General features: G+C 34.3%; 1 protein-coding gene across 1 annotated transcript in view; it reads right to left on the bottom strand.

The window, feature by feature from the left end:
• LOC136025513 (cryptochrome-1-like) overlaps nt 1-23,729 on the bottom strand; it is a 42,786-nt gene extending 19,057 nt beyond the window's left edge. The window contains exons 1-6 of the mRNA XM_065701543.1: nt 23,520-23,729; nt 22,596-22,757; nt 18,987-19,336; nt 12,109-12,182; nt 6,096-6,280; nt 4,365-4,612 (exon numbers count right to left, since the gene is read on the bottom strand). Coding sequence (XP_065557615.1) covers nt 4,365-4,612; nt 6,096-6,280; nt 12,109-12,182; nt 18,987-19,336; nt 22,596-22,757; nt 23,520-23,729 — 1,229 coding nt within the window. The remainder of the gene's footprint in view (nt 1-4,364; nt 4,613-6,095; nt 6,281-12,108; nt 12,183-18,986; nt 19,337-22,595; nt 22,758-23,519) is intronic.
• Nucleotides 23,730-23,789: the final 60 nt, after the last annotated feature.

Here is a 23,789-nt window from a genome sequence, read left to right as displayed (position 1 = left end):
CCGTTCTATTATACATTTTAAAACTTAATTTATTATTATCACAAATATTAATATTTAAATCTAAGAAATGATCTTTCATGACCAGCGCCATGACTAGGCTCAAGAATAAGCTCTGATGGATATATATTTTTAGAAATATCAATGAAATCCTTACAATTTAAGACGAAAATATCATCTAAATATCTTTTATTATTTGACAAAGCCTGTTTTAAATTAATTGGATTATTCTTATCCATCATATATTTATATTCTAGTTGACTTAAAAACAAGTCAGATGTAAATGGGCTTGCATTCCCCCCCCCCATGGGAATTCCCATAATTTGCTTGTACAAATCACCCCCAAATCTTATATAAGTATTGTATAAAACAAATTCCAATAACTCAAAAATCATATCCAAGCTGTAACATCTCAAGTTAACTGTGGTATTAAAGAAGTTTGTCCATATAGCTTTTTTATTATAAATGTCTATTTTTAAGAACCTTTTACTAGATAAGAGGAAAGATTTCTTGATAACAGTTTTTAAATTATCAAACACTACATTAAGTGATAAATTAGTATACATTGTCGCAAAATCGAAAGACTCAATTCTTTGAGCTGAAACCATTGTTAAAGAATCTATCACCTGCTGTGAATTATTAACACTCCAATATGGATTAAAATTCGAAAATTTTTTCATACCAGAACAATAGGTTTTAAGTTTATTTACAATTTCCTTTAAAATTAAAGAGAGGTCAGTAGCAGCAATGCGGGTTGGACATTTAGCTGCTCCAGCAATAAACCGTGGTTTAGGGGGATTCTTATGAAATTTTACAGTCCAATATAGGAAAGGGAACTTTTTATCATTGTCATTTATTTTAATATTAAATTTTTTAAAAAGTATTTCTTCAGTCTTTTCAATTAAATTCTCATCCTCTATATTTACCTTTTCGTAAACATTAATTGTGCATAACTCCCTTTTTAAGATATCACAATACAGCTTCTGACAAATTATGGCAAAATTATTATTAGCTTTATCCACAGGCACAATTACAAATTCATTCTTTAGATTAGCAATTGCTTGTTTAATCTTCGCATTATAAAATAATGATTTAGTGTTACTATTTTTTAAGTTAGAATATATTTTATTTCTTATTCTACTAATAATTAAATTCTTCCAACTTTGAAAACTCTCTTTATTTTTATTCTCTTTCTTACACCACTTATCAATAAATAAATCAAAATCATTTTCCAAGCCATCAAGAACACTTGATGGTTTCAGATGATGAGAAAGACGGAAATTAGCCCCTTTATTCATTATAATTTGAAGATCATCTTGCTTTATTATTGACAAGTCCCCTGTTATAACATGTTTGTAAGTAGGATTTACAAATGGGCCAAGTTGCTTACAATTACAAACCGGTTTCCAATTTATATCACTATCTGGTTTTTTTAGTGTTAAATTGTAATTAAAAATAATTTGCCCAATAGTTTTTGAAAATTTATAAGTTAAAACTGGACTATCATTATAATTCAAATTACTAGGAAGGGCCTGTTTCACATGCCGCTGATTTAAAATTTCTGGTAAATTAATATCTTCAATCTGCTTACAAGTAAAATTAATAGGTAAATATAATCTGTTATCCTTATTACTAATCTTATCGAACTTTTTCTTTTTTGAAATAAATTTCGTTTTAGTTAGAATGCAAATTGTATCACATATTACTTTAAATTATAATCAAGAGCTGTATTATTCTTAACAATCCAGAAAAGTTTGATTAAATTCCTCTTGGATAAATTATTTAGACATTTTATTACAGAAATCATACCCCTAGATTCAAGTAGCTGGCATAGATCTATAGAAAGCATATGTACATCTAATTCATTTTTTCTATTATTTTTCCTATGTCCTCTCGATCGTTTTTTACCTTTAGTAGAACAAGTAAAAGAAGGATGATCCATAAAACCATCAATACATTTAACAACAACATGAGACATGTCACCATATTTTGCTACACGATCATTTAGCCCAAAAGGATAAGCTGTACCAAGAGTATGGATCCAGAAATCCTCCTGTTTACGTAGTCTATTATTCTTCTCTTCTTTATTTAAATTTTCTAATTCTAAATTTTCTAAAATTGTGACAGTTATATCTGATATGGAACATTTACCATTATTACAATGTTGAACTAGATAGCTATTAGTTTTTTCATTATTAACTGTTGTCTCATGTCCAGAAAATCTTTTATATATATTATTAGTTGTTTTTCCCACATATTGTAGGCAGCATTTATTACATTCTAATAGGTAAATTACATTGGTTGTTCTACAATTAACATTACCACGTAACTTGCATGCAAAATTGTTATTATACAATGTACTTTTAACAGAAGTCCGTGGGACAAAATGGTCTTGGCAAAGAAAACAACGACTTTTACACTTACTAACTTTCAAAAAATCGTTCCGAGTTCCGAGGCTAATATTTGTGTTTTGTTGCATAAAAATTATTGAAAATAAATCCAAAACAAACCAACATCCAAATCAAAATCCAACAATCAAAGTCCAAAAAACATGCCAAGGTCAATAGGTCAATAAATACATAAACAAAAAGATGAAAGAACATGAAATTTGCATAAGTGCCACCTCACCAATAATTAACAATATCAGGTTAAAAACCTGGACCAGGGTAAAGGTCTGTCGGGGAGAAAACTAAAAAAAAAATTTTCTCCACCAGCACGGGATCCAACCTGGAATAATATCATGAAAAGAGAAATCACCAATGCAACAGCACAAACACACACACAAAAAAAAAGAGAGACAGAAGGAGAAAAGGAAGACTGTTTTCCTAAATTTGTGATTAATATAGACCAGCACTTGAATGAGGCCTTAAGCCTACTCATCCATACAATCACATAGGTCAAACAGCATAGCCGCGCACAATCAACCATAAAAAATAATCCATGGACAGGCAGTCATGTCGTCAATAAGTATAAGTCGTCATTTACCGAACAATAGAAAAAATAATATAGACAAACGTAAAACAACCAAGTAAAACCAAAACAAGCTTATCCTGTTAATATATCCCTCCCTTTAGCAACAATAGGTAAACTAAATATTATAAATTTTACCAAATCACAAATATTAACACATTGCAAAAAACCTGAATGAACTAAACAATTATAGAATTCACCTTTACCATGTGGCTAATTTTTAAGAAAATCTTTAGAATTCACCTTTACCATGTGGCTAATTTTTAAGAAAATCCGCTCAATTAGAAACACAATTCAAAATAAATGGTGTTGTGACAACATTTCTCGAACCTCCGAAATTAGTTGAAAATTTCATTAAGTATTTCTAGATAATTCTTTTAATATTTATTTAAAAGTTCGTTATAATGAAAACTAAATTTTTTAAATTGCCAAGTTAATTTATTTGCAGAAAAACCTCTTGATATCAATTTTTGGCTTAAGATTTTACATCTATTTTTAAAATCAATATAATTACTACAAATCCTTGCATAACGAAGTAACTGTGAGAAAAACGCTGAATATGTGATATTTGAGTGTATATTACTTTCATGGAATGGGAAACTAATCACTTCAAAATCATAATCATCCGTATTATTATACATTTTAAAACTTAATTTATTATTATCACAAATATTAATATTTAAATCTAAGAAATGATCTTCATGACCAGCGCCATGACTAGGCTCAAGAATAAGCTCTGATGGATATATATTTTTAGAAATATCAATGAAATCCTTACAATTTAAGACCAAAATATCATCTAAATATCTTTTATTATTTGACAAAGCATGTTTTAAATTAATTGGATTATTCTTATCCATCATATATTTATATTCTAGTTGACTTAAAAACAAGTCAGCTATAAATGGGCTTGCATACCCCCCCATGGGAATTCCCATAATTTGCTTGTACAAATCACCCCCAAATCTTATATAAGTATTGTATAAAACAAATTCCAATAACTCAAAATTCATATCCAAGCTGTAACATCTCAAGTTAACTGTGGTATTAAAGCAGTTTGTCCATATAGCTTTTTTATTATAAATGTCTATTTTTAAGAACCTTTTACTAGATAAGAGGAAAGATTTCTTGATAACACTTTTTAAATTATCAAACACTACATTAAGTGATAAATTAGTATACATTGTCGCAAAATATAAGTATATATATATACTTAGAAAACGGAATGATTAGAAAACTTATAGCATTTAGAATAGTTTTAAAAGCTGACAGGAAAACCTAAATCAACATAACACACCCAGATGGGTGGCAAAAGCAAGCAACAACAACCAACTATAAATAAGAAAAACAATAAGAGGATATCAACAAAAGAAGAGAAAAAAGAGGCAGTAGGTTACCTTATATAATCACCAGAGGGCTCTAGCCTCCTTCCAAATGTGACTGGACTGATACAACTTGAACAATTTAATACCCGTTCAAAAGCTGATGAAGACACCCACAGCCAATTACCAACATTTACCGACCAATCGGAATCAATCAATTTCTCAGCAAAATATCTAGCACCGTCCATCCAATTGAGCCAAAGATCGCCTCGTGTAAAGAACAAAGCAGCCGCATTTCGGGCAGAGTGATGCATCCATCCTTCCTGGATTTAAACAAAAAACTATCTAAAAAGCACGATTACCACTGTAAGAATTCAAAACCTACCCCAAAAAATGAGCCTGAAGTTTGCTCTATAGCAATCGTGAAATTGGATATAAGGATTAACTACATGAAAACATAAATACCAATATGTTTTTCTTTTACTTATACAAAGCCATCAATTAATAGATAAAAATAATTCGTACTTGTCGAAACTATATGGATTGGTAGGGGAACGAGCTTCCCTAGGTAAAAAGAAACGTAGTTTTTTGTTTTGTTTTTTATAAACTTTCGCAAAAAAAACCTTCTTTCATTTTAGTTTATCCCTTGTATAAAGTAAAACGATTGGGGTACTGGGCACCTGGGTATTTGCGACGTCACTCATATGAAAAATGTTCATGTGAAAACCATGACTCGCATATACTTACAGGAAACTTTAACAATTAAATATCGCACAAAGTTAAAAGATCTGTGCAGATTCTGTATGGATTTTTTGGATCCTGTGTTACTAATACATTATTTACATCTCTCAACTTTTCTTCTTGTCAGGCCTGGAACTACCTTTTCTGGTGCCCGGAGCAAATGTGATGGATAAACAGCCCCTCCCCCTAAAACTTACATTATTTACATAGGACAGAGAAACAGATTTTACTATAATAGTTTAATTTAATACTGAAAAAAGACAACACAACCAAGATCAAGGGCATCCTAAGCCTCTTTTCATTGAGGGGACGTGGGTGAACCATAAAAAATTTACCGAATTGTTACCTGATTGTTACTGAATAAATTGAATTGCCTTAAAATAAGCAACTGACAAATGTAAGTACATAATCAAGGTCAAAGCGAAATTCGACACAATTCGATGTTCTTCCACCTCTATATTATCAGAAACAAGGGTGTCATTGCTACTGTTCTATGGGGGGGGGGAGGCGATGACAAACATATGCTTTTGAAATTAAAAATTATGAAGACCATATATGAATAAAAAAAAAAAAACAGAAGTGAGAGTTTCTATTTTTGTGCAAGAAGTGACAAGAGAGAAACTTAAAGCGTTTTTTTTTTTTTTTTTTTCAGTGAAGAACGAAGTCTATAGAACAGCGAACCAAAACACAATATAAGAGTAAAACCGAGGATATCTTAGATGAACTAAGAAAGATTGACGGCGATAACAAAGGCAGCTATTTAACGTGAAGCAATTAAGAACCTAAGATTCACTTCACAGCAATTAAATGGGAATTGTCATTCTCTAAGAGGGCGGAACCAGCAGATATGTCAACAAAAATTGCGTTTTGAAACTCCTCCTACCTATCCCCAAAACTGACTTCTATGCTATTTCATGTATATTGACATGTCTGATCCTTTTAATGCCTTTTGTAAAAAAATGAAAAAAGAAAACATAATGTATTCAAGTACTTAATTTAAAACCGAGTTTATTCAGACTTTCGGATCTTTTGTTAAAAACGCTAAATTTAAACGAATAATTTTACCTGATTCAACTGTCGCATAGCAGCATCAATAAATGGGTATCCAGTCATACCGTCCTTCCATTTTTGGAACCATTCTTCGTTATTATACCATTTAATTTTCAAACATATCGGATTAGTATCAATCTTGTCAAACTCCGGATTTCTTCGAGACATGACATAAAAATATTCTCTCCATAAAAGTTGCCCTAAAAAAGAAGCATCAGCTTGAAGAAATACTAGCTCAATTAATTTAATTTAAATTAACTTGGCAGATATTAATTTGAAGGAGACTACAGTAAGCAAACAGCATAAGCGCAAATAGCGGACATATATTTCTTTTGCTGATTCATTTATCTGAAAAAAAAATACTCCCAAGTAAATAGCCATTACAAAGCATGCTTTTTTCAATAGCTTAGAAGAGAATCCATGCTCTTTTTTTCCCGCTAAAAAGAATATTCAATGATCTAACTTGATTTTTGTATCATAAGACTATTGACTATTGAACCATAACATCTTAGCTTTCGTGAAAATAACAGCTGCAGGGTTCGAACTAGACCCAAAAATGAGCTAAATACTCTTTAAAATTGAAAACAACAAGGGATTTAATTCATTATTTGTTTTTTTAGAAATAATAGCTGCAGGGTTCAAACTAGACCCCAAACTGAGCTAAACACTTTAAATTGAAAACAACAAGGGCTTTAATTCATTACTTGCTTTCATAAAAATAACCGCTACAGGGTTCAAACTAGCCCCAAAATTGAGCTAACCACTCTTTAAAATTGAAAACAACAAGGGCTTTAATTCATTACTTGCTTTCATAAAAATAAGCACTGCAGGGTTCAAACTAGCCCCCCAAATTGAGCTAAACACTCTTTAAAATTGAAAACAACAAGGGCTTTAATTCATTACTTGCTTTAGAACCTCATGTTTTACGAGTTTTCTTTTAAAGAATTTTAACTTATTTGACCTTTATACTGAATTATACAAAAACGTCATGTTTAATGTTAATAATAAAATTCAAAGTTATATTTATTAAAAGGAAATCACCAATGATTTAGTTGGGTTGGACGTTGTTAGTTGTCTCGACTCATTTATACCGGTTGAAAAGCATACGTTGATTCCGTTATCCTTGTAGAGTTGTATGGTTTGCGTTATTAGTGAAGTGGATGCTACTACCACCTAAAAAGAACTTGCGTAGGTATTCACGAGATGATACAAAATGTTTAAAGACTTTACGATCGTGTGATCAACTTATGAAATTGAAAAGGCCCAGGATGATATTTTTTTGAACATAATTCGTGGCTCAATGGGCCAACTGAAAAATACCACTAGGCTTAACAATTTTTCTTTTTCCGACAAAAATCCCCTAAAAAGGGCTTTCATTGCTCAAATTATAGTTCCCCGTGATCTAAAACCTGAGCCAATTTTCTTTCCTGCTTTTCCTATTAAGATTTTTGATTTATTTGAATAAAATATTTTTTTCCAAAAACCAAATATCGTCAGATATTTTAATGTAAAAAGAATGAAAGAGGAGAGTTCATAACATTTTCTGTATTATTTTTCTTTCTTTTGTTTCTTTTCTAATACTGAGTTTTTAATATTCAATAGAAAATATTTCTTTTTCAAATTCTTAATATACAAGAAGACAAACCCCACTAAAACATTGGTTATTTTAATGACAAATAAAATACAAGATAAATATCCATTAAAAGATATTAACATAAGAAAACTTGCATTATCTTTTTAAAAGGGACAGGGGGGATACTCAAAAATGAGCTCGATATTGATGAATAATAACAAATGAAATTCGTCAAGTCTGACGTTCAAAGACAGGAGGCTTCAGGCACCCCCCTATAAAAGTACGAATTTTGTTTCCTCGATAAGTACGGTTATAGACTTATGAGTATTTGTTGCTCTTTTTTCACCAGGGATAACCGTATTGAAGAATTAGCCCAAAAGTATTGGTAGAAGACTCATTCAGTCAGAAATTTGGAAGTTTTCCCGAAGTAACAAGTGGAGTAGTACTAAAAAGGAATTTGCAAAATCTTCCAATATGCACTGCAGAAAAACGAATAAGGCTACAAAAAATGACAAGTAAGATAAACAAATATTATTTAGTTTTAAAAAAGAAAATTAAAAAAAGAAACACTTAGGGGCGATATTAAAATAAATCTAACAGAAGCAGAAACAATTTCTAACAACAAGTCAAACTTGGAACGACCAGAAGTTGCCAAAGACAAGAGTGGCGCTAGCAGCTGCCGTCCCTCTCTCAATGCCTCTCAACATTTGAGTTCCATGGGTTAAACTTGCATCTCTAATAATAAGGATTTAGATTATTTTATTCCGGTTCTAACAAATGCGCAGCATTCCCATCTTTTAAACTCGGATTTTATCTAAGAAAAATGGGAAGTTGTATAATTTGAGACCTTACGCATGAGGTTGTGTGAGTTATGTCCCTCCTCAGAAGTGTGTTTCCTGGACCTTTCAATCATTCTGAGGGAAAAGGCTAGCTTAAAATTTTTCCTGAAAATTTCATTTGCACACCCAAATATTTCAACGTTCTATGACAAACCCTCCAGATCCATAAAGAAGGGCAGAATGTACCCTACAGCCTCCGTTCATTGGGCAGAAAATTACTGAATTAAGCGTTTAAAGTAATTTGCAGACATATATTATTGGATTTATTGGAGTTCCTACTAGTTCTTTTTTTTAAACATGTATAGCCCGTTGTCTATTTGTTTCCCACTAAATTGTGGGAGCAACACCAGGTAATTTCTTCTCTGTTTTTTTTTCTTTCTCCTATGCCGCCAATTTTTGCGTATTTTGAAGAGGTGGTAAAGGTCTAACCTGTTTGCTTTTATAAAAAGCATAGACCCCATATAAGATCGACGAATAAGCTTTGCCTATTCGAAGGCTGCGCATAATTTATGTCTGGGGTTAAAAAAGAATGGTTTCTAGTTGTCCTGGAGCCTATAGTGAGTGAGCTGAATTGGAGTTTTAAAATTTATATCGGATGGGACATCTGATGCTCTTCTGAAAGTCTTTGGTTTTTCTGGGCCTTGGTTCTGCTTCGAGGGAAAAGCTACGTTCTATCAGGCATGCACCCCTTTCAATTTAGAACCAGACTAACATCTAACAGTACTAAATATGTGATATATCTTTTGGGCCCATCACCAACATCCCTTTTTATAACAATAGAGAAAAAAGTTCAGTGTCCTATAAAAGAAGTATTCTCCCATGGGTGCTGCCCTCTACTGTTACTACCCATTCTGTTCACGATTTTCGATTGAATTCTCCATTTTGTTTTCTGCGCTTTGGCACTGAGGAAGAGGAACAACATCAAATTAACTTCTTAAATCTTAATGGTTCTCTCATCGCTAAGGACCTATAAGCTTACCCTCTTCTCACTTCATTGTGCTGATATTACAAACTAATGTTAAAAACTTTTAAACCAAGACAAATGGATAATTTTTTTTTTTTTTTTCTTTTTTTTTTAGTGATCAATAATCCTCGATTAAGGAGAAAGGTGTGAAACCTTGTTTTTTCTGTAAGCTATTCATGAGATAAACCACTTTGGAAAAACCAATAGGATGACAAGTTCATCGTCCTGGTACATGTTAGGAAGAATAGCCCAGTAACCCGAGCCCTGATAGGTCGCAATCCCCAACAGCCCACAAACCTCCACCCCATCATCAACTTTTTAGAAAAAAAAGGCAGGCATATTATACTCGCCCGAACCAGAGTAATATAAAAAAAAGAGCTGAATTGTGTTAATAAGCCCTCTCTCCTCAAAACTTTAGCAGAAATGTTGGCAAATGGCACCGTGTTTGAACCAAAGTCATACAAGAGTTTTCAATATTTCTCCAGCATCGCCCCTTATCATCAGTTGTTTAGCAGAAAGGTGTGCAGATTTTTTTTATACCAATCGGCTTGAAAATAATGGGACAGGTACAATAAACCAAAGAATTTAGAGCCACTTAATTCACAGGTGTAGACCACTTTCATCTACCCCGTTCCTCTTCTTCTCTACAAAAGTCTTTGATCCGCCTGAAATTCAGTAGACAGGTGCCCAAAGACAAGGAAACTTGGTCCAAAATGTTTCATATTATTAACCTTTATTTTCAAGATACTAAAAGCCTTCAAAGTTTTTCATTATGGAGAGTGATTGCTTCATCATGGAGAGTGACTTGTTTGCAAGAACCTTCAAAGAGGGGAGGGGGTCAGATACTTGAGCAAAGTGCATATTTTTGGTTTGTGATATACCTTTGATGGTGAAAAATTCGTCACCATCTTTATCGTGGAGACTTGCAATTAAAAAACCAGAGCTCATTAACCTTTCGGGCGAGGGGTTACATACCAATTATACTTTCGGACCCATTATACCTTCTTAAGAGCCGCCCAGAAAACCCGTGGTAGACCATCAGGAGGTCTGGCCATCTATTTCAGACATAACACTCAGCTGATATTATTGCAAAGTGACACTAACATCTTTCAACCTTGATCATGCAATTGTGTCAGATTCGGCTCTTCTTTCATCAATAGTTCATGTGGGCGACTCAAAAATCGACGACGATCATTTACCAATCACGTGCCAACTATCTTGCTCCATGGCGAGATCTGTACGACAAAACTCTCCCAAGTGGTTCTCAAAGATAAATTGAGAAAATGCCAATGTTCCACTTTATGTATTGACATTGTCCCAGTTATTATCATCTATTAAAGCACCATTCCACTTATTGCAAACATCTGTATATATAACTTCAACTCGGAACGATATCAACTCGTATTACCAGCAAATAGTGTTCTGTCTCACGTCTGCCACTAAAATAGCTGTCCTCTCTGAACGGGTTCGAACGGATACTCGCAATCCCTTGTGAAAAGCTGATCTTAAAGTGAAGATGGCTAAACAAAAAGCTAAGTTCTGGCTCCGCATGTAGACAGCCTGTGATCGTCCTCCTTCTGGTTCAGTCCATCAAATAAAACAGAAAACCAAACGAAAGTGCAAGTATTCCCTGCATAGAGTGAGACTGAACGCCTGCGATAAGAAATCCCGGGATCATGTAATAAACAGTGTAAAGTATTCACCTCCAATTAATTCCTCTCTTCGACTATGTGACTTCGTTTCCCATTATAAAAATATTGTGCTTTCATTTAATATTAATCTCCAAAATCATTTTAAAAAACTTATCAACTCAATCCTCCCAATTCGTATCAACCAATCTCAAGTGCTATTGTTGGAATCTGGTGGTATATTCCGAGCTCTTAAACAAGTGAATAAGTCTGAGCCTCTTGATAGTGATGGTCTTTGCTTCAAGTTTTTTGCTTATGATTGTCCTGAACTACTGAAGCATTTCTAGTAATTGTTTCAGATGTGCTTGGCACAATCCATTGTGCCAGATAGTTTTTGTCCGGTTGTATATTTCCCACTGTTAAGAGGGGTAAGGACCCCAGGGCTTGCTCTTACTACCGTCCTATCACAGTTTCTTGTTTTGTTAGTAAGCTATTTGAATATATACTGCTACCGTCCATTAACTCAGAGGGCAATTTTACGCCCTTCCAGCTTGGTTTTAGAAAAGGTATGGGCTGCGTTCAAGCTCACCATATTGTGGGTCGACTAATGAAACAAGCTGTTGCTCAAAAAAGTCCCCTGTATTGTTTGACTGTTGATATATCTAGTGCTTTCTTTTAGATCTTTTTTTTTTGGACAAACCATTCTAAATCTTCTGAAATATTGAAAGCTTTTGATGTTGGATTTCCATCGAAGTTCGTATTTAAGTTTTATAAAGTCACTAATTGCAAGTACGGTTAGACCTGTTTCCACCTATGAGGCAGGCCATTTGGATTAATTGAAGGTTTAACAAAAACAAAGATTGGCCTCTAAGAGACCAAACAACACAACTATTGACATAACAGACTACAATATATAAAATAGTTACAGGACAATAAATAAATTAGAAAATGTAGTGACCAACAGAAAAGGTTATAACGTAAAAAGCAATAGATCTGCTAAATATTTATGCACAAAAAAACTAACCTGTTACATGGTGCCAAAACGGAAGATTCCCTTTATAAACCTTCTCAAATGCCTCGCGTAAAGACCAATAGAATCTGCAATAAATGCCAAAAATAATTACAATGGCTTGAGACAAATGTCTCTTGATCTTGAAAAAGTTTGACATACTATCAGAATTATAGGGATGAAAATAGTTAAAATTTTAGAGTATTTTTTTTTTTTAACTTCCGTAATTTTTTTTTTAATTTCCGTAAGTAGGTCTAAGGATATTTTCATTTTTCTTGTATTACTATTATTATGTTTGGTATAGCTGATCAACTAACGATCAGAAAATACTATCAAAAGTTGGCCTAATCACCAGTTGCGCCCCCTTGAGTTACAAGCTTCAACAGAATAATAACAATACTAACTTATTTACTATTATGCCTTATCTCAACTCCCTGTTCAATATTACTCAATCTTAACCCCCCCCCCCCCTCCTAGTCGAAACTAACGCTTATTGAAAATTCCATATATTTTGAATGTTTAGGTATTACGAGAAATCCCCTCCTCCCAAAATTGTTGACTATAACAGAAAATTCATTGTAACCACTGCTCAATATAAATACCAACAACATAAACTAGACTTAAAGTAAGGGGATATTACCATGGTAATAAATTCTCTGAGGCAGGGTTCAAGCCCTCTCACCCCTCTTCTGAAGCATATAAATGTTGCACCTCAATGGAAACCTGATCGTTCAGGGAGCATTTAGGGAGTGTGCTTATGACCACCCTAAAACTAAGAAAAAAAAACTATTTTAAGCATGGTCTATAATTTGAGCATATAAATGATTTTAATCTACTACTACTACTAATAATAACTCACTGCAGCACCAAGCCGCCTGAGGCCAACACAGCTACGCACGCTCGTCCTCCAACCTAATCTATTTAAAGCCTCCCTCTTTACACCCTCCCAGGAAGTTCCCATTTCCTTTAAATCTTTATTTATGACATCCTCCCAACCCAGACATGGACGACCTGCTTTCCGTGTAGCCCCAGACGGGTGGCCAAAAAGGACAATCTTCGGTAATCTGTCATCCTTCATCCGTAGAACGTGGCCTAGCCATCTCAACCTTTCTTCCATTATAGCCCCAGAAAGTGCAATTGAACCACACTTTTCGTACAACCTACTGTTTGAAATACGGTCAGTCAGCCGGGTAGCCAGAACAATCCGTAGGCAATTTCTCTGGAAAATATCTAGTAAATTTTCATCTGCTTTTCGGAGTGCCCATGCTTCAGAGCCATATTTGACCACTGTCATCACTGTAGCTTCCAATATTATAATCTTGGTTCGTGGACTTATCTTTCTATTCTTCCAAACTTTTTTTAAATGTGAAAAAACACCCTGAGCCTTAGTTATTCTACTTTTAACATCTTCATTGCTCCCACCATCTTTACTAATAATAATACCAAGGTAACTGAAGCTCCCAACCTGATCAATCTTTTCGTTACCTAATGTCACCTGTTCATCTTCACTTATTCCTAGCCTTAGTGACTTAGTCTTCTTAACATTGATTTTCAAGCCTATTTTAGCACCCTGAACTCGTAAAACCTCTAAAAATTCATTCATTTTCCTCACACTTTCATCTAATATGCTTAAATCATCAGCATAATCTAAGTCCAGGAGCGTTCTTCCTCCCCATTTGATTCCATGGTCTCCAATTGCCTTTCCTGTGCTCCTTAAGACGAAGTCCATCAAAACGATCCATATAAAGGGGGATAGAACACAACCCTGTTTAACTCCTGATTTAATACAAAACCAGTTGCTAACCTCATTTCCTACCTTAACCGCAGCAGTATTATTCTCGTGCATAGTGCAAATCATTTTAATATATTTTTCAGGTATACCATATAACGATAAGACCTTTGTTAACGCTGTTCTATCAACAGAATCGAAAGCTTGCTCATAATCGATAAAACTGAGGACCAAAGGTGTTTGACAACGAAGGGACTTCTCAATTATTAACCTAAGAGTGAAAACATGGTGGACACATCCTCTACCTTTTCTAAAACCGCATTGTTCTTACCTTAAAACTTTGTCTACAGCATGTCTCAGTCTAAAAAGTATCATATTACTCAGTAATTTGCTACCAACAGAGACCAGACTAATGCCTCGATAATTACGACACTCACTCTTGTCACCTTTCTTAAACAGTGGTTTAATTAAGGTTTTCCTAAAATCACTGGGTACTTCCCCTTTTTCAAAAATCATGTTCATAATCTTCAGTAGCTTATTCCTACCCTCAGAGCCACCATATTTAAGAAACTCATTAATCATACTATCAGCACCTGGGGCCTTATTATTTCTTAATCCTTTTAGTACCGTCGCTAATTCTTCCTCACTAAACAAATCTGCCTTCACATCCAAGGTACCACAAACTTTTTCATTTTCATCTATATCTTTTCCTGCAGCTGTATCTCGGTTTAGCACATTCTCAAAATGTTCCACCCATCTTTCTTTAACTTTTTCCTTATCACTAATTGTGGCCCCATTTCTATCTTTAACTGGGACAAGTCCGGATTGGCTACTCCCTTTCAATTTATTAACATGCCAGTATAGTATTTTACTATTATGCCGTCTAGCCGCATCTTCCAGATCCTCAGCAATTTTATCCATCGCCTCCACTTCACATCTCCTTAGTTCATATTTTAATGCTTCTCCACTTTCTTTACATTCCTTTTGTTTTAATACGACCTATCACTCAGATAATTCTTATAAAAACCCCTTCTACTCTCTATTAAACCTAAAGCTTTTTCATTAATATTCCTAGTTGCAGTTTTAGCACTCTTCCCTAGGACACCATCAGCAACTTCACAAATTGTTTTTCTGAAATTATTCCATCCATCTTCCACCTTGTCAAATTTTAAACTCTCAAGTTTAGTACTCAACTGTTTCTGGAATTTTTTTTCTCAAATTTTCATCCTGAAGTCTACCAACATCATAACTTTCCGGGAGGGAGTTACCCTTCTGAAATTTCAGCTTCAAATTAACCTTAGACACTACTAGATGGTGATCATAACTTTTAACATCAATAACGGCACTCCTATACACCCTAGTATCTTGTATTGATCCTGCTAGTCTTCTGTTTACAATAACATAATCAATAAGGTTTGCTGTTTTACCATCACGTGAATACCATGTCAACTTATGGGCCATTTTGTGACCAAACACCGTATTGGTTATAACTAGTTTGTTATACCTACAAAATTGCAAAAGCCTATAGCCATTACTGTTTTCTTTTCCTACACCAAATTTACCTCGGCTAGGATACCATCTATCCCTATTTCTACCAACCTGGGCATTAAAATCTCCTAGCAAAAACACCATATTTCTACCTGGTACCCTGACTATTTGCTCCTGTAACTGTAAGTAAAATTCATCTGAGTCACTAGTATCTCCATCAGTTGTTTCAATGGGGGCATATACTACTATAACTGATACCCTAAACTTTTTAGTCATAAAATAAGCAATTAGTATTCTATTATTAATACCTTCCCAGCCTAAACAAGACTTAGCAGCTTCCTTATTCATCATGAGCCCTACTCCCTGTCTATGTACCCCATCCTTCCTGCCTGAGTAAGCAAATTCTATGTCACCTAATTTCATGCTTCCTACCCCTGGGATATGAGTTTCTGAAACTCCTAATAAATCCAGTTCAAACCGTCTGAATTCGTCAGTCAAAATGTCGATGCGATAGTCATTTTTTAACGTCGTGACATTCCAAGTTCCAATTTTCATGTTCTTTAAATCTTTGAAATTATTTTGGCCTAAAAAAAAGCAATGATCCCGGATACCAGTGCAGGATGGGGACCAACATATCTTCTCAAATCTACACCGAGGCGCTTAAGCCGGCTTAGAACCGGGCAGCAAGAAATCCCTGGGACCTCCAGTAAGTTGGAGGCTTTGTGCAATCCTGGGCCCATCTTGGTCACAACATGGTTTTCAGCACTTGGCGATGCTCTTCTATCAACAAGAGTCGAAATCCTGCACAGACAGTCCCAAGCCTATTACCTCCGACTCATTATATATTCATGCCTACAAATATTATGCTACTACGGGGAAGCAGCCCAGAGTAAATAAATTAGCTAGGAAGAGGTTTTTCAGCCCGAAAACGCCCAGCAAAACAAACCAAGCCCAGAAAAATATCCAATAATCAGAATCCCGTACGAGTGCTGTGTTGTTTACTAGGCTACAATTTCCTCGAGGGGCGCCACTCCTCAAGTGGGAAAAATTGACCGCAAGTTTCCCAGTCTTGCAGGTACCCCGAAAGGGTCGAGGCAGCCCTTTAGAGAGGCCCTTGTACATAAATCTGGATCTTACACCCTGCAGCAGTTGTCCTCCTATAGAGGATCCTCCCACGATGGTGTTCTGCTTCACCATGCAATTTAACCCATTACTGGGAGAATGTTTGTAACTCATTTGACGTGTGAACACGGCAGTGGGCCCTGTTGAGTGTAAATTTGAGGGGTCTTCTTCCTCCTCCATCTGTAATTATTAACCCCCAGGGGAGGGTTTCCCAGTTTCTATTATGGACCCCACTGGGACAAGGTCCTACTTGGTCTAAGCCTCCTATGGAGCTACTCTGCCTATCTGTAGGGCATTCCCCTATCTGTTGTCCTCTACCAAAACCTAGCATGATTATCAAATAATTAACTAACTACTGCAACAAATAAATAGTTGCAGTAAATTGCAACTTTACTTTAATTTAGACTATAAAGTAAAGGACAAAAATAAAATATACAAGCTCTGTTGTCCTCTACTAAAACCTAGCATGCAAACTAATAATTAACTAACTATTGCAACTAATTAATAACTGTAATAAAGTACGACTTTCCTTTTAATTTATACCCTAAAACAAAGAAAACACAAAAAAGCTCTATTGTCCTCTACCAAAACCTAGCATGTTAACTAATAATTAACTAATAAATAGCCCACTTGGCCTGATTGAAACACCTCAAAAGCCACACCTTATAGAAAACACCTTTAAGAATTTAAATTAAGAAGGAAACTTATTAGAAACCCGGCTAGTACTGCAAAAGTCGACCTAAGTAGCCAATTTAGCCTGTTTGAAACATCTCACAAGCCAACACCCTATAGAAAACACCTTTGAGAATTTAAATGAATAAGAAAACTTATTAGAAACTCTAATGGTACTGCAAAAGTAGACCTAAGTAGCCAATTTAGCCTGTCTGAAGCATCTCACAAGCCAAAACCCTATAGAAAACACCTTTGAGAATTTAAATGAATAAGAAAATTTATTAGAAACTCTGCTAATACTGCAAAAGTCGACCTAAGTAGCCAATTTAGCCTGTTTGAAACATCTCACAAGCCAATACCCTATAGAGAACACCTTTAAGAATTTAAACGAAGAAGAAAACTTATTAGAAACTCTGCTAATACTGCAAAAGTAGACCTAAGTAGCCAATTCAGCCTGTTTGAAACATCTCACAAGCCAACACCCTATAGAAAACACCTTTGAGAATTTAAATGAATAAGAGAACTTATTAGAAACCCTGCTAATAATGCAGAAGTAGACCTAAGTAGCCAATTTAGCCTGTTCGAAACATCTCACAAGCGAACACCCTATAGAAAACACCTTTAAGAATTTAAATTAAGAAGGAAACTTATTAGAAAACTCTGCTGGTACTGCAAAACTAGACCTAATTAGCCAATTTAGCCTGTTTGAAACATCTCACAAGCCAAAACCCTATAGAAAACACCTTTGAGAATTTAAATGAATAAGAAAACTTATTAGAAACCCTGCTAATACTGCAAAAGTAGACCTAAGTAAACAATTTAGCCTGTTTGAAATATCTCACAAGCCAACACCCTATAGAAAACACCTTTGAGAATTTAAATGAATAAGAAAACTTATTAGAAACTCTGCTGGTACTGCAAAAGTAGACCTAAGTAGTCAATTTAGCCTTTTTGAAACATCTCACAAGCCAAAACCCTATAGAAAACACCTTTGAGAATTTAAATGAATAAGAAAACTTATTAGAAACTCTGCTAATACTGCAAAAGTAGACCTCACTAGCCAATTAAACCTGTTCGAAACATCTCACAAGCCAACACCCTATATAAAACATTTTTGAGAATTTAAATGAAGAAAAAAACTTATTAGAAACTATATCTTTTGAGCATATAACATAATTTGAAGCATATAAAATATAATTTGAAGATATAAATATAATTTGAGTATACAATATATTTAAGCACATAAATGTTGCACCTCAATGGAAACCTGGTCGTTCAGGGAGCATTTAGGGAGTGTGTTTATGACCACCCTAAACTAAGAAAAAAAAAACTATTTTAAGCATGGTCTAAAATTTGAATTAAAGTTGACATCTATCGGTAAAAAGCTGAAAAGTTTGACATTTTAAGGTTAATATAACTTGATGGCCCAAGGTAGAGCCGAGAGGCCCTATTGTCTTTAGTGAAAAAAAAAGTCAGAACAAAGAGGCAGTAAATGCAAATTTCACAAACAATATCTGATTTCCACTAAAGCTGGCATGTAAAAGTTTTTTTTTTAATCAATAATGACATAAAATTAAATTGCAATTCAAGCGCTGGAAAACAAAACGCAGTATATGACCAACATGTTTCACACATGGCTTCCATGCCAGAATAAGAAAATAAAACCAAAAATGAATGGGTATGACAAGAAGCCTGACAAATTCAACAGTTCGACACTACCCTACAAAACGTTTGTCAGATTACCGGGGATCTGCTGTACTTTCATCGATACTTCTTTTAAAAAATACTGATAGTTTTTACCGTTAAATTAAAATAGCTTTTGAAACTAGCCATGATATTAAGATAAATCAAATACTAAGTCTATAAATTAAGGATAACTTACTTTCTAACTGAGATCACTCCAAGAGCCAAGGCCGCACTCAAACTCATTGCTGGACCAAGCAGGTTTGGTCTAGATTGATTAGGCTGAAAATATCCTGAAGAGAATGCATCCATTTCGTGTTTTATTCGAGTTTTCAGAAGACGAAGGGCTCGCTTTTCACCGCCAATTATTCTTCGAGTGGGCAGGAAACATTGGTCGTATGGAAGTTGGAGATCACTACAAGACGGTACATTTTCAAATATACGAAAGCTAGATGTGCCAATCGGAGACGGAATGTGCCAAAATTTCACGTTTGACCAATCAGGATTTGGTGCAGGCTTTGGTGGCTCCCCCATACACTCGATGGTTTGCTGATTATGAAACAAAAAGAAATATATAACTACATTTATGAGGGAACACTAAACCTCATGGGAACATGATTAAAATCAGTATTAACATTTTAAGCACCCTTTACAAAATCGATACTTGCCCAATAATAAAGAAAACTTATTCTTAAATCACTAATGCCACGTCATTTTGGAAATATAACCTAAGACTATTAAATGATAGAGCCCAATTCCATCTGCATTGTGTAGTCACGCTTTTAGGCATGAATTTTTGTAGCGTAGCCGTAAATACGTCTACACACGGGAAAAAAGGAGAAATCTGTCATAAGAATATTCTAAAACGAGTCCAAACATACCTCTTCGCTGGGAAAAGTCCTACAAAACCCCTATCTGTCAAAGCCAGAATTGCGTGCATTTGCGTATAGCAGCTATTTTTTTAATTTCCATGCTGAAAATAAATGTCATTCCTCATCTATTAAAACTATTACTTCAACGTAGAGTCATTATCTAAATCATCCATGAGGGTTTTTGCGTATTCATGAACAAATTACTTTTCGTATATAAATCACGTGCTTTTGGTTAATTGTCAAATCCCCTCAGAAAACAGAAAATGTTTTCTCTGTGAGTGCCTGTCACTTGAGACACATGTTCCATTTAACAATGTCAACAGTTACCATAGGGAAGTAACATTTACATTTTCGCACACTATGGTGGACACCGGGGGGAATATGCCTTTTCAGATTGATAATATTATCCACTCCATTAAGAAAATATTAGGGACAGACAAACGATCGTACATGAAAACCGTAATTTGTGTCCAAAATGTAAAACAATCAACAATACCCGAGGGTGCATCCAGGATTTTTGTTCAGGCGGGGGGGGGGGATAATAAAAATTGTTTAAAAACATAAAAATTCGTTAATATTCATTTTTATTACGTTTTTACGAGTCGAAAAGAAATGTAGAGGGGACAGGGGCATAGCTAGAGTATTTTTATTGAGGGCAAGAGGGGCTGCTATTGAAGTAGATGCTAATCAAGCGGTAGTGAAAAAAGTAACTATTTAACAAACACGTTTCTTTGTGAATTTAAAGATATTACAAAATACAAATTAAACAATAAAAACACATTAATCAGCCACAAATATAAGTGCTGGTGCTTGGCTTTTACTAAAATTGTCAGCAACGAGCTTCTGCAGACAACAGTTGTACAGCGTAAACAAGCTTTGGGGGGGTGAAGGTAAATGCCGTTTATACTCATCTTTTTCAGTCAAATTCACCAATAAAGCTGCAGCACATACTAAACTGTAGTATGTTGTATTATACGTGATTTCTTGAAATGTTATTTATGATTTTCTTTTAAATTGTCTTGTTTGTGAAATCGCCGATTTATATTAATAAATAGTATTGATATCAGCGGGCCACATGAAGCCGAAACAAAAATCATAGGTAGCGCAATAGCGCTGTATAGGTAAAGATACAGGATGAGTCAGAGTATTACAACAGATTGTGTAGCATTATTTAGTGACATATTACCACATTTAAATAGCGATCGTGTTCCAAATTTGATAGTATCCAAAAAAGTTAAAGTTGGAATTATTAACTTGTTCATTGGGCATTCTTTGACAAGAATATCCAAAAAATCTGAAAAATTCTAGGCATCATTGCAGCAGAAACTTCAAATAAATGCAAACATTGCCAGGGATGCCATTTGGAAGGGAAAATAAACTCTAGAATTTGAAACTCACCATCCCCTTTGTATCTTTGTCTAAAAAACGAATTCTATAAAAACTACGCAAAAGTTTTTCTTCGTTTAAATCAAGGTCTGGGGGGGGGGGTATACATTCCAGAAGGCGGTTACCTTGAACATCGTTTTTATATCTATAATTCCCTTTGAAAACAAAGCTCAGTCTCCTAGTGCTGCATGATAAAACTGATAGCAAAAAAAAAGAGAATGAATCGATACCACTTATATGTGCACACCCAAATTTCTAAATTGTGAGAAAAATATACATATTTTGTTACTTTATTCTATTCTCAGCACACACTTCCCATGGCATGCTTTTGTAGAGATAAAGTCCCACAAATAACGCTGACGTTGTGTGGGATGCGACTAAGTCCATTCATAATTTTTAGCGCATTTATGTCAATCCTTTTTTGGAGCTGGTTATAAGAAATACTTAGAAAAACGAAAATAGTGTGAAGTCGGTATAGTATTGTACATAGTGGCAGCCCTAGATTTTGGGTTAGTATTTGAATCCAAAATGCAATGAATAGGACGTTATCAGCGCTTATTAGGCATTTCAATGACAAATAAGAGAACCAGAATTTTAATTAAATATTGGAAATTGATATTAAAAACAGTTAAATTATTCCTGGAGTAGACCCCCCTCTACCAAATTCCACGACCAAACTAAAACCGATTTGACCAAACTAGTTATAATACATATGTCATTATAAAAAGCACTAAGTCTTATTTTGTTCTTATTCTTCAATGAATCCATTTCTGTCCTATTTGCATATGTAGAAGGTGTACTCATTTCCACTTATGAAATTTTTAAAACAAGAAGTAAAAGTATCTTAAATGTCAGGGGAAAAATTGATCTGAGCAAATGTGGCGAAACAAGAAGTAACAAGTGAACATAGGATCGCATTTTTACTTGATGATAAGGTTTCAAATTTTGAAAAATATTAATGTGCAACATATTATGAAGTGCAATGAACCTCTATTTTTCTGGTTTTCCTTATGTTGAAAACAAGCACGGATTAATTAAAAAAATTATCTGCACAAAGTAAAGAGCAAATTTGACACTTAAAACGGGTAACAGTTTTAAAGCTACTTAATAAATTATAGTTTTCAATTATTGGGGAGCAACTGTCCCTCTTGCCCCCCTCCCTCTCATGACGCTCCTGGGGGGAGGGAAGTACAGCCCCCAAACCATTTTTAACCAAATTGGATTTTTTACAAAAAAAAGTTTACTTTAATAGTGCTTTATTTATTTACAACGTTTATGAAGCCCGTTTAAATCTATAACTATGATTCTTGTAAGATATAACAAAACCTCTTCCCATTGTAATTTGATCCTGGATTTGGTTCTGGAACTAAAATTCAGTGAAAAAACCTGCTATGAAAAAATACAGCAAAGTCAATGGAAAACGGGCGACAAACCAAGAAACTAAATTGACACTAGTCAAATATTTAAATATAATAAATATATGCACAATACATATGTGCGTAATTTTTACCAGCTTCTGTATATTCAAGGAAGCCTAATACTTTACTTACTAGCAACATGTTATAGGTGAGAGGGGGGGATCCTCCCATAGCTTCAATGATTTGATCAGGATCCCAAAGAGTGTGTCCAACATCTTCTGACCATGGAATATTAAGGTCACAGCATAGGTTTTTTACCAGCCCATCCCGTTTCCACCAAATAGGTTCACAATCCTGAAAATAGTCCTTACATTATCATATTGCTTCGTCACTTTTTCTTCAACAACTTTTTGATTGGCAGATTTTAGTCCCATAGTTTTGAAGAATGTGTCTAATTTCACAAAATAATAGGAAAACATAAGTACAAAATATCCCAAGAATCCAATAAAACAGACAATATCTCTTAAAGTCTCTCTTGATCTATTCAATCTATTATCTATGCTACCTCTATTAAGCGATTTTTATGCTGTAACACGTGCAGACACGAATTCTGACAAATTTCGAAGGTAGTCAAAAAGTGGCAAATTATGCAATTGAACCAAAGACAAAAAGGCATTTCATTGAAAAAATAGATTGAGATATTTTGCACCATAACAAAGAAGACAAAAATTTAGTTGCATTCAAAAAAAAGTAGTTGGTTACATAAGATTGGCCTAAATAAAAACAAAGTTACAAGCAGGAAAAATAAACCAATTACAAAGGAAAAAGCACTTAGAGAACATGGTAGCCAATACTCAAAGAAGAAAAATAAAACAATAAGATATAAATTTAAATACCATCCACAAGCATTCAGATCTGAGAAATAAAATAATTGTTTACAAGTAGCTACGAGCTTGATGCTATTTTGTACCCATCAAAGATAGGCTAGGTAATTTATAAAAGTTGGGAATGAGTATTTTACAAAATATATTAAATTTATGCACACATAAATTTCCAAAAGCTGAGGGTAAAGAAGCTTGAAAACAGAATACAGCACAGCCAAAAAAGTATGCTCACTTGTTCAAAAAAAAGATGCTTTAATCCAGAGTCCTTTTTCAGGAATTTGAGCAGCTCTAGAGGACATCCCTCTGCCACATACAATCTGCTACCATGCGCATTTAACTGTTTATCTAGATCTTCTAGAGATTCAAGTAAAAATCCTGCTTGGTGATAAGATATAATTGGACCTAGAAAGAAATGAATAAAACCAACTGTTACATGATTCATAAGACCAGCACATTGGTAAATATTTACAACAGCTATATTTACAATATTTACAACAAAGTC

Source organism: Artemia franciscana, chromosome 3 (assembly GCF_032884065.1).
Source record: "Artemia franciscana chromosome 3, ASM3288406v1, whole genome shotgun sequence".
Classification (NCBI taxonomy): domain Eukaryota; kingdom Metazoa; phylum Arthropoda; class Branchiopoda; order Anostraca; family Artemiidae; genus Artemia; species Artemia franciscana.
Note: the sequence above shows the minus strand (reverse complement) of the source record. Positions and strands in the feature narration are given on the sequence as shown.